The sequence below is a fragment of the Conger conger genome, chromosome 8, assembly GCF_963514075.1.
Source record: "Conger conger chromosome 8, fConCon1.1, whole genome shotgun sequence".
Classification (NCBI taxonomy): domain Eukaryota; kingdom Metazoa; phylum Chordata; class Actinopteri; order Anguilliformes; family Congridae; genus Conger; species Conger conger.
In genome coordinates this window covers 39,374,590-39,386,798 of record NC_083767.1, presented here as the reverse complement: position 1 = coordinate 39,386,798, position 12,209 = coordinate 39,374,590, and the positions used below count along the sequence as shown (strand labels likewise).

Sequence of the window (12,209 nt, the reverse complement as noted above, 5' to 3'; positions counted from 1 at the left end):
GCCGCTCATCTCTTGTCGGCTCGTGAAAAGCCTGCGCCGATAACTGAAACCACGGAGATAATCAGTCATTGATTTCAGCCGTACGGCATCTGGGGATGAAAGACATCCGCTCACGCAGAAGGGTTTGTCCTCTTAAGCTCCTAAAAGCAAGGGCATTAGACTAACAATGAATCCTCAATACGTATAATAATGTTGCTACGCGACACCTGTGCGGGAGACCTACAACTGTGCCGTCGATCGATACAGTTGAATCGATACGGTTATGAATATGGCTGGAACCCATTTTGTTCACTTGAACTCTCATTATCACGTTTAAAAATCAAGCGGAGCCTACGCTTGATATATTCATTTTGTTCGCTGTCTCGTCTGTTTAGACTCAGGATTAGACACATTCACTTATTGCTGACAATGACTGCCATCTCCTAAAGCAGAGAACTGCTTAATTAATTAGACAATTATATAAAAATACATAACCCCTTTTCACCCTTAGATTAAAGCGGTTTCTTTCCGTCTTTAGATTAGATACTAATTACTGTAATACATTGCAATAGATTAAGGCTAGTTTCTGGATATTATTATTCCTTTGAATCCAGTGTGAGTGCACATTTATTCTCACGGATGAACCTGAGGGAATTCATTGTTTGGACTTATGCATTTTAATAGGGCCTCACAAACTTCACCAAGTGTGTTTCAGTGCATAATTACAATTCAGTTATAAGAAGACACATCTCATGGCCTATCAGTATTTTAAAATCCCTTTAGGGATAAACCCCTTTTCTGATTAAGAAAATGAATTGTTTGTTTCATAAATCTTTGGTAAGGATAACAAGAGCTGTACATTTAAACATTCTCACTGAACAAACAGGGAGCCAGCAAATAGTATATAATATTAATATAAAAATATTATTATATTATTATATTATAAGTTATAAGTTTGCCCTTTAAAGGCTACAGGTTTCAAAAGACGCCCAACCTACATTTATTGTGGAATAAACAACAGGTAACTAGCCAAATGTCATTTCATTTCAGCAATTTGTGTTCATATTTCAGTAGATTTTATTTCAAGATCAGAAAGGAACAAACAGTCAAAAACAAATTATTTTGTATTCTTACATTCATCCAAAAACAACAAGTATTCATTTAAATTCATGATGTTTTAAAATGTATAAAAGGGATTAACAAACTGAACTACAAAATACGTTCAGGTGAGTTCTGTCAGTGGAACAAGAGAAGTGTTTGAAATGAGCCATTCCACAATAATCTGCTAAGGGATATGACAACATCAGGATTTCTTTCTGCAGAAAATGATAAAACTATGGAACCGTTTGCCAAGTCAGGTAGAAGAAGCAGAACCATGGTATTCAAGCTAACAGTGGCAGTACTTTATTTAGTCATTAGGAAAATGATGGGCCTACATTGACTGAATGGCCTGATCATGGTGAATATTTTATTTTTTAAAGTTATATAGACTTGAAGATGAGCATTTTGAGAAAAGGGACAAAAGTGATTTGAACAAATTTCGGAGATTAAACATACAACTCATTCCATCATTTCACTAAATGCTACTGTATGCAGTGAAAAAACACATTAGAGTGGTCTAGGCAAGGTGAAGCTGACTCCAAACAGTCACTGCCTCTGCCTAGTGCAGGGATCAGCAAATCACGGTCATCGAGGCATTCAGTTATTTACCCAGGAGAAGAGAGAACCAGGGCCAGAGTTGATGATCGCTGGCCTAGTAGATGCTAGGAGGAAGTTCACAGAATCAAAATGGCCGTAGAACCAATGCCGATAAGTTGCCGGTTAGCCGGCCTGGAGGTAGCATCGGGCTAGTAGATGCTAAGAGGAAGTTCACAGAATCAAAATGGCCGCAGAACCAATGCCGATAAGTTGCCGGTTAGCCGGCCTGGAGGTAGCATCAGGCTAGTAGATGCCCAGCTTGTCCCAGAAGTCGCAGACGTGGTCACGGGTGCCGGCCTGCGGGTGGGGGGGCAGGGTGAAGTTCATCACCAGCCAGCCGCTGGTGTCCTCGTACCGGGGCCAGACGGGGGGGCGCTGCCCCCTGCAGAACCGCGTCTCCTCTGGCCCGGCGGTGGGGTCCGCCCCGTGGGCGAACGCGCCCCAGAGGCACAGCATCCGATTGGCCAGCAGCGTCTCGGGCGGCGTGAGGGAGAAGTTGGCCACGCTCGCCGAGTTGAACAGGAAGGGCAGCTCGGCGCCGTGGCAGACGTGTCCGTAGCAGAAGGACAGGCCCCTCCACACGCGGAGGTCCGTCGCCGCGTGGTCGAACACGTACATCCACGCGCTGCTGCCCGAGGCTGCCGCCGCCCGCGCCGCCTTACGGGCGGGGCACAGGAAGATGTAGTCCGTCACGATCTGAGGACAGGGAGGGAATGCGGAATGGGTTTTCACTGTACACCACCTCGTTTATCTGCTTACACCACTGATCTCCAGCCCTGTTGGGTCATCTGCTTTTTGTTTTCACCTTAAAATCAGCACCCTGCTGTTTAACCTGGTAACCAGGTGAGGTGAGTTAACTGTGTAATCAACTGCTCTCGTTGATTTATTATGTGCTGAGTAACAACAAAAAGCAGCACACCCTCTCCAGAAACAGGGTTGGAGACCCCTGGACAACACAGTAAAATGTATAGTGTTAATTGCCCAATGAGTCATCAGGACCATGTGTGTATGAGCTGATTTAACACAAAAAATGTTACTGTGAGGCACAACATAAATTACACATGTATACTTACAGTTAGGGGAATTTACAGTTTGGGGAACTAGTTATAACAGAAAGGCTGTAATCAATGCACCTGATACCGGTGTAATTGGAATCCAATGAAATCCAATGGAGTACACAGCCAAAATTTCAAAAATTGTCACTGTAAAAATAGTTATGGACTGTACTGCATGTCCTGCAGGTTCAGTAGAAGGATGCTCTGGGCATACACGTGTGCTCATCACATTTATTTATTCATTTATTATGAAAGAAATGCTTGCTTATACATGCCACAACCAAAAAATTGTAGTTCAGTCTTACATAAAGACATAAAATAAGACATAAATATTGCCTTAGTGAGACAGTTTCTAACCCCGTTTCAAGATTGCGTTATCTTATCAAGCAGACAGTAACTTACAACAAGCATTAACTTAAAACATTTTCTACTCGAGAGAGAAAAATCAAGTGTTAATACAAGACTAAAACACAGACTTGTTTTGCAGTGTACCTCCACAGGCTCAAGTACACAATTTGTTTTGGAATCTGATAGCGGAAACCTCGCCCTGCCAATGTGGAGCCAGCTGACCACCCCACACACACACACAGACACACATTCACACACACATACACACACTCACACAAAATCACAAACACACTCACACACACACACACATTCACACACACACATACACACACTCACACAAAATCACAAACACACACACACACTCCCTCCCTACAACATCACAGATCAGGATACACAAAGGAACATGGTGGAGAGAACAGGAAACAGGAGGGATATGCTGGAAACTGGGAAATGTGAGACCACAATAAATTCCAGTAAATATCCATGGAATGTCAGGAATCCCTACACCCAAATATTGTTGAGCTAAACTCTATTATTTGATCTACGGGGACTAGAGGTGAAATATTAGTACATCCCCATCTAATAGTCAGGATTCAAGATATTGTCTCATCATAATGGCTGCGGTAAATTGACACGTACAGTAGTACTTCAGAGGTCAGTATTAATCATTTGGAAATGGTGACTAAATATTAGTTGCTGAGTGACACTTACTTTGGTGAGCAAGTGTCTATGCTGGAACTCCTACTGCTGTCACAAGCCAAAAGTCACAGCATAAAAAAATGCTGGTTGAAATGTCATTATGCCAACATTCTCCTCCCTATGGCTCCCAGGAACATATTCTTTACATTGTATCTGAAAGCCTTCAAAATGGGGTTTCTTTGACACATTGCCTTGAGTCTGTTTACTTGAAACCATTTTCACAGCTCTGCAGACACCCTGGCACTTTGTACTGTGTGTGAGAATCCAATCTAAGACACCTGCAACAATCCTAGTAGCAATCTGCTCCTAATGAGCCGCTCACTGGAGCCAGGGTGTGCCTTAGAGAGGGAGAGAGCAGAAATCAATGCCAGCAGACATAGACTCTCACACACACACACACACACACACACACATACACACGCACCGACAGAATGCATCAAAGGGCAGTCAGATAAACTTGCTTCAGGCCCAGCCTCTGGCATCTCTGGGTTTATTTTAAAATCGAATCTTCAACAAAATGTCAGAAAGGCTCCACGGAGCATAACTGTGCCTTTGGCTCTGTGAAATGATGCGATGGCACAGCAGGTCTTCTGTTTACAGAGAGTGGTACACAGGTCTTCTGTTTACAGAGAGTGGTAAGCAGGTCTTCTGTTTACAGAGTGGTACGCAGGTCTTCTGTTTACAGAGAGTGGTACGCAGGTCTTCCGTTTACGCAGAGTGGTACGCAGGTCTTTTGTTTACAGAGAGTGGTACACAGGTCTTCTGTTTACAGAAAGTGGTACGCAGGTCTTCTGTTTACAGGGAGTGGTACGCAGGTCTTCTGTTTACAGAGTGGTACGCAACACTTCTCTCTGTGCTTTGTGTGAACCTGTGGGAGCTGTGTACCTACGAGTGTGTAGATGCTGCATACCTGTGATCTAAATCTATTTCAATATATGATATAATTCATCCATCCATTATCTTAACCCGCTTATCCTGAACAGGGTCGCAGGGGGGCTGGAGCCTATCCCAGCATACATTGGGCGAAAGGCAGGAATACACCCTGGACAGGTCGCCAGTCCATCGCAGGGCACACACACCATTCACTCACACACTCATACCCACGGGCAATTTAGACTCTCCAATCAGCCTAACAAGACTGTGGGAGGAAACCGGAGTACCCGGAGGAAACCCACGCAAACATGGGGAGAACATGCAAACTCCACACAGAGAGGCCCTGGCTGATGGGGATTTGAACCCAGGACCTCCTTGCTGTGAGGCATATGATACAATATATGCATTAAATAAATATCTGAACAACATGTATATACTGTAACATTGGGTGAATTCAGGTAATTTGGGACACTTCTTTGTAAACTCAGTTAAACTCCCACTACCAGTCTGGTGCTGAGGGCTGACTCAGAAACTGAGTGCTGAGTGTTCCAAATGACCTGAATTCACCCTTCATATATATATTTTAAATATATGTATAAAATATCTAAATATTACTATATTATTATATTTAAATATATGTAAAGGTCGTAAATATGCAAAATCAGGCAATTTTAAATATTTATGAATATTTTCACAATATATTTAATACATTAAAACTATAATACATATTTTAAAATACATGCAGTATCATTATATGGGCTTTGGATCACATTACAGTTATTTAGCTGTTGCTTTTAGCCAAAGTGAATTTCAGTTAATTAGACTAAGCAGGGGCCAATCTCCCCTGGAATGTGGGGGGTCTGAACCACCGACCTTCTGTGTCCCAGTCAAGCACCTGATCCACGAGGCTTACCTGCGCCAGCATGGTCCGGTGGTCAGGGTCTTGGTACAGGGGCAGGTACTTGTGCAGAATCCTCAGGGCGTGCTGTTTGAAGATGGCTGTGGTGTAAACCACACACTGCAGAATAGACACGGGTTCTGTGAAGACTCCATAGACGAACGCCACCCCTTCCTCGGAGGTAGTCCCTGTGGAGACCAGCACAGAGGGCTTTATTCATCAGTCCTGGGTCAAATACGTCTTCGTTCTGGATTCAAATAGTTTTCTACGCTTTAATGAGCCTGTCTGGCGTACTGGAACCCTCTGGTCTCCTCTTGGTTGGCTCAAGTGCATCAGGCAAGATAAATCAAACACAGAAAATATTTGAACCCAAAACAGTTACATATTTGACCCAGGTCTGGTGTTAATTAAAACCATTCACTCAGGGTGCTCTCGCTTATCCGAGAGAACACACCCATTGGTGCGGCCTCGTCCAATCAGGAAGCGCATTGGTTCAGAAGTTCATTTTCATTCTGTTGATCTCGTTCGTTCAGGAGGTGTGGAGAGTTGGGCCACATTAGGAACAAGCTGCTGATGGATGATCACTGTTAACACTGACAGGCCTGTTATTCACTGTCGAAGGGTTCTGCAACAGTGCTGAAAGCAAATTATCTCCCTCATTTTTCTGCTCACCGGCTGTCAGTAATATAATAATATCTGTTCATATGGAGTGATGGAGCTGTGAATTTAAAAAAAAAAAAAAAAAAAAAAAAAAAAAACAGTTCAACCCAGTGGTCTCACGCTCTTTGTTCCAGCCGCAGATTTTGGTTATATAATTTGGTCATTATTTGCTGAATTAGGGCTTTATGTTTGCACATAATGTATAAAAATTGAAATGTGTTATTTGTGTTGCATGTGGCTGAATGAGTACTTGGAATCAATTAAGGCAGAATTAATTGGTTGGAATGAAACCGGCATACACACGGCCCTCCATAGCAACAGGTTTGAGAGCACTGACTTAGAACGTTGAAAAAAAAAAAGTTCCTTAGAAACCCCTACTCTTCAAAGGATTACAGACCTCCACCTCTCTGATAGGTGGTGAGGATTCTGGCCGAAAGCCTGTTGTTCTGCTTCATCCAGTGTGTGCTCGAAATCAACAGGAGCGGAGATTTCTCTTTTTAAAGGTACAATAGGTAATTTCGGACTCCTAATGGTCAAGAGAAGAATTGCAACAACAAAGAACCTCAGACCACAACATTGTTTAATAAAAATACTGAGCTTTTCTGAGCTAAATAAACATGACATATCGACTGTCTGAGCAGACAGATATTTTCACAATAGCACAATAGCCTTAAATGTTCATTTCTGCAACTCACACATGGCGAAGGAAACATTGCCATGTTAGCTTTCCTGGCAAAGTGAGTGGCTTCTCTTGTTCTCGCTACGAGCAACTGTTATTTTAACAGGTTTATTGGATTCACAAATGACCGTAATTGTTTTCCAAACAAGCAGCTGTCAAATATTTGAAGAGAGCTCACATTAGTGAAAAAGTAGACATTGATCAAAAGCCGGACCAAGATATAAACAGACCGGACCAGGTATGATTTTATCTTTGGCTCACTAGCCAGAGAAACAAGCTAATTAAGGGAAAGTGGATCATAACAGCTAACATCCTACCACATTATGGGTTGGTTTCACAGACACAGATTTAACCCTTGACTAAAATTAGTTTTATATGGAGACTGCTTGTTAAAAATTGAATTTAGTCTAGTACTAGACAAGGATTGGACAAATGGACAAAACTCAATTTAGTCCAGGACTCGGCCTGATCTGTACCTGTGGAACCGGCCCTATATAACTTAACAAATCTGAATATATAAATCAGTAATATAGAAAATACAGGCTTATAGAGAGCGGAATGGTGAGTTGACTGACCGAGCAGAACTGGCTTGTCTTTCTGCCAGTGGCCCTTCTGGAAGGCAGTGACAGCCTGCTCCTTGATCAGCTCCCCGTCGATGTATGGCCCCCACGTCTCAAACACCTCCAGGAACCGGAACGGGTTCACTATCTTAGAGCCTGTGTGGGGAGGGTCACAGATGCTTATTTCCATGGTGACAAGACAAGAGGTAGCGGGTAGCATCACGGGATACTGGTAGGGGACCCATACTGTAATGTTTATATTTAATGCTGCTGCAAGCTTAGCTTTGCCACAATACTATAGTAGCATTATGAAATCGAAATAGTCATAAATGGGCTAAACCTGAAACCAGATGGTGACTGGTGTCTACTTGTGAATAATGCACTTTTGGAAGTTATAGCTCACTTTTGCAAGAAATGCTAGGGGAAAGTTCCAAAAGTATCACCTGTATAAAGACAAAATAAGTGTGACTTTAAATCACAATGTATAATGGCATCCACTGATGTATGATAATAATAATGTAATATGATAATAGCCCAACTAACCAGGGGTGGGGGGCTCATATATGGCACAAGAGTTGTCTGGCTTGGCCCAACACATCTCACAGATGAAACTCAGTTTTAACCAGCTTGGCACATGGGTGCAGTCTCAAAAAAGAATGTCAAAATATGGGAGGATATTGAAGGTGTGTGTGTGTGTGTGGATGTTGAAGGTGTGTGTATGTGTGTGTGTGAGGATGATGAAGGTGTGATGTGTGTGTGTGGATGTTGAAAGTGTGTGTGTGTGGATGTTGATGGTGTGGTGTGTGGATGTTGAAGGTGTGTGTGTGAGGATGTTGAAGGTGTGGTGTGTGTGAGGATGTTGAAGGTGTGGTGTGTGTGGATGTTGAAGGTGTGTGTGTGTGGATGTTGAAGGTGTGTGTGTGTGTGTGTGTGTGTGTGTGTGTGTGGATGTTGAAGGTGTGGTGTGTGTGTGTGGATGTTGAACGTGTGGTGTGTGGATGTTGAAGGTGTGGTGTGTGTGAGGATGATGAAGGTGTGGTGTGTGAAGATGATGAAGGTGTGGTGTGTGTGTGGGGTGCCCATTGTCCTGCCTGCTTTAATTTGGGCAGCGAGGACGTCCTGGGGGCTCAGGGCCTGCAGGCAGGCCAGGTCCCTGGAGGTGCAGTTGGCCAGCTCTGCGAATTCCCTCCCTAGCTTCAATGCATCATGTCTGAAACACAAGAACCAAAATGGTGTCACTGGCCTGGGAAAGACACTCCTGCAGTATCATGGATCTCTCCCAGGATCTCTTCTGAGATCATATCTGTGCCATATCTGTGACCATAAACAATATTCAGTTTTTCCAAAATTGTGGTTTGAATAACACGAGACTTTGAAAAAGATAAGAATTTGAACTAAAAACAAAATAAGTACACCTGTTTATTTATGTATATTATTATTTATGTCTCAAAATAACTAAAAAATGAATTCAGGTTTAAATGATAAAATACTGTTTTAGTCCAAAAGATTTCTGCTTCATGAATACTGCACATACTCATGAAAGTTGTGAAACTGCAGTATATTAAAAAATATGTATGTCGAAAATATTGCATAATACTGCAGGAATCCTGAATTAATCACAATCATTACAACAACAGATGACCTGCAGTTATTTTTGTAAGGGTATCACCACGATTGTAACACTAAGGAAGAGTAGGATTTTTGGAATAGAATGTTTCTAAATCAGTGTTCTAGAACACCGCTGCTTTCAGTTAGTCACTGGTGGTGATTGTTACATCAGCATTTGAATGCTCAGTTGAGAACATTCTAATCGCATATTTCGATATCACACCTTATAGGGTTGAAATGGCCGCCGTCAGAACCTTGTACAGGCAAGCCTACCTGGTCTTCAGCGGGATGGAGAATGGAAGGCTCTGGAACACGGCCTGCTTAAACAGATGCATACTGCTGCTCACCATCAGGTGGAGGCTCACAGACTGAGCCCCCGCACTCTCCCCAAATATGGTCACCTGCAGGGGCAGTGCACCTGCATTACAATACATCCTGATGCCACCTTGGATTTAATCTGCAAAATGGCAAACGCTTGGTTGTGGTGGGCAGTTTCAGTGTTCAGTGCTGTTATAGTATACGGTTTTGAAGTGTAACACACACCCCATTGTTTCATGGTTATTATTGGTTAATGGCATAGCTATAAGCTGTCCCCCTAGAATATACACTCAGTGAGCACTTTATTAGGTAGACCTGTACACCAGCTTGTTACTGCAAATGTCTAATCAGCCAATCATGTGGCAGCAACTAATGGTCAAGGCTAAACCAGCAGAAGGCCCAAAAAAGTCTAATAAATACCTGATAAAGTGCACACTGAGTATATAATGCCATTGCTGAACAAGCAATACAATAGTACAGAAAATGCATCTTTCCTGTGAATAGTGCATTTGCGTCTTTACCGTCTTTTCAAAATGAATAGTAGTTCAGAGAGAACTTGAAGTAATAACCCACAAAAAAAATCTGAGCAAACAATACATGTTAAGATTTTTAAATATATAAAACAAAATAAAAAACAGACAATGCAATTGACTGGATCTAAGCTTGTTGTTCATTGCAGGGTGTTCTCCGTTCTCCTCACGCTCACCTTGCTGGGGTCCCCGCCGAACAGAGCGATGTTCTGCTGCAGCCACAGCAGAGCGGCCTGCTGGTCCAGGATCCCGTAGTTCCCCACGGCTGAGCTTTTGGGATCATTGCCAGACACGAGGAAACCAAATGCCCCTAAAATGGTACTGCGCTTTAGTGCCTGCAAGTCACTATTCATAATAGCATAGCTGGTCGCTACTTGCTGTACTTTTTAGCAGTGTGTATTTCTGTTAATGGCAGACTAGTAGCAGTAACTGCAAAATATTAAGATGGATTCTAACTAACAGATTAATGTCTTTGGGGGTCCAAATGAATTTGCCTTAACAATAGAATACATTTCCCCTTCATAATTAGAGCTAAATTCAATATTTAATTTTCTCCTAACAATTGCAATTTGACAATTTGACAAACTTGCCATAAGAAAAAACTGCAGGTATGGCAAGTTTAGTTTGATTAGTTTGCTGATTCATCAGGATTGTATAATAATGGTCTGTGTTATTTTGTTCTTCTCTTTTGTGGCACTGAAGCATAAATATTCTCCATACCTAGACGATATTCCACGCTCACCAACACCGTGCGTGTGAAGTTGCTCATAGACCTCCCATCGTATAGCGGCTTGGAGGCAGAGCCAGCGATAAAGTCTCCCCCGTGGATCCACACCATGACCGGCAAGGGTTTGAGTAGGGGGTACGTGAAGTTGACGCTCAGCGGCACGAATATATTCAGGTACAGACAGTCTTCACTCACCTGTGGGCAGTGCAACAGAGAGCAACACGATAGACGAGAAGCATCACTCCTGGGCATTACTATGAAATGTTTAACCTCCGTTTTATTTTGTCTTGTGTCATACACCAAAAGGTGCGGCCATCGACTAACAAGACACTGTCAATCAGGTTGCACGGGAGAAAAAAAAAGCAAAAGAAGACAAAGCATCTAAAATATTGCATATACAAAAGACGTTTTGCAAAAAATTATAAGTATGATCTATTCATGTAAAGTGGAATGCATTTCTCAGAAATTGAGCATCCTGGAAAGCTTTGTTAGTGAACAGATTTTGAAGCTTACATTCATCAGTCAAAGAAAATGCTTAACCCTTAAATAATGGTGAAATTGTGGTAAAAGTACATATAATACAGCTGATTGGTACAGAGACTCGGTTTGAAACACTCATTCTGTGTTTCCGTGCGGTTGCTTTACCTTCTCCGGACACACTTGTGAGACGGGGCCACTGCAGGCCTGCATACAGGAGGCCCTGGGGGAAGTGGCGTCGTAGACTCCTGTCCAGGGAGCCACGGGAGACGGGGGTCTCCATCGCGCAGCTCCCACCGGAGGACTGGCGTAGGGGATCCCGTAGAAAATATAGGCTCTGTCCGCTGCACGCCCTTTCAGAATCCCGTCCTTCGTTTGGACCCTGGGACCCTCAGGCACAGGCTCAGTGCATGGCGTAGTTTGAGAATTATCCTCCAATACGTTCTTCCAATTAACGGAATTTTCATTTCCCGAAAGCTCAAACGCTCTTCCCTCGAACCGGAGCGCGCTCTCGATCACCGCCGGCTCGTCTCTTATCCTCAGACCGGAAGAGATGCTCCTTAAGAGTTCCTCGAAGCCGTTTTCATTTTCGGAAAAAGTTTCTCCCGCATTAGCTAGAACAAATCCAAGGGTAAAAAATGGCAGTATGAAGTCACAGGTCTTCATTTCTGTCCTCTGCTTGCAAAAACGGCAGTGTTTTAGCTGCAAATGAATAATTTACAGGCCTATTTTTTCTAGTTATGCATCTTCGGTACCATGCTTGGCGCATAACATCTGATCAATGACCGATCAGTTCACAACACCAACCGAGCCCAGGCGCTGGGGAAAACGTCAGGAGCTCCAGCGTTTTTCACCCCACTCTTGTGACACTAATTTGTCCAGATTATTTTCAGGAAGGTTGCTTCTGCCAGAAAAGGCTCTTTGTCCTGATTCTCAATTTACTTGAACTAGAAATCCTGTTACTGGTAGCAGAGGTTCTGTAAGCTACTCCTGTGATGCGACGGCAATAATGAGACACAAGTGGTCTGACATTTATCTAATAAGATAACAGTGTCGTGTGACACAAATTTGCCTTTCAGGTATCAACTAGTCTCAAAATG

General features: G+C 43.0%; 1 protein-coding gene across 1 annotated transcript; it reads right to left on the bottom strand.

Moving 5' to 3' along the window:
- Positions 1-1,225: 1,225 nt before the first annotated feature.
- On the bottom strand, positions 1,226-12,046 carry LOC133135777 (crystal protein). Its single transcript, XM_061253052.1, has 8 exons — positions 11,278-12,046; positions 10,626-10,827; positions 10,082-10,215; positions 9,331-9,458; positions 8,541-8,659; positions 7,465-7,605; positions 5,566-5,738; positions 1,226-2,373 (listed from the first exon to the last, which is right to left on the bottom strand). Exons 1-8 carry the CDS (start codon positions 11,773-11,775, stop codon positions 1,921-1,923), a joined length of 1,848 nt encoding a protein of 615 aa, XP_061109036.1. The 5' UTR covers positions 11,776-12,046; the 3' UTR covers positions 1,226-1,920.
- Between the last annotated feature and the right edge of the window lie 163 nt (positions 12,047-12,209).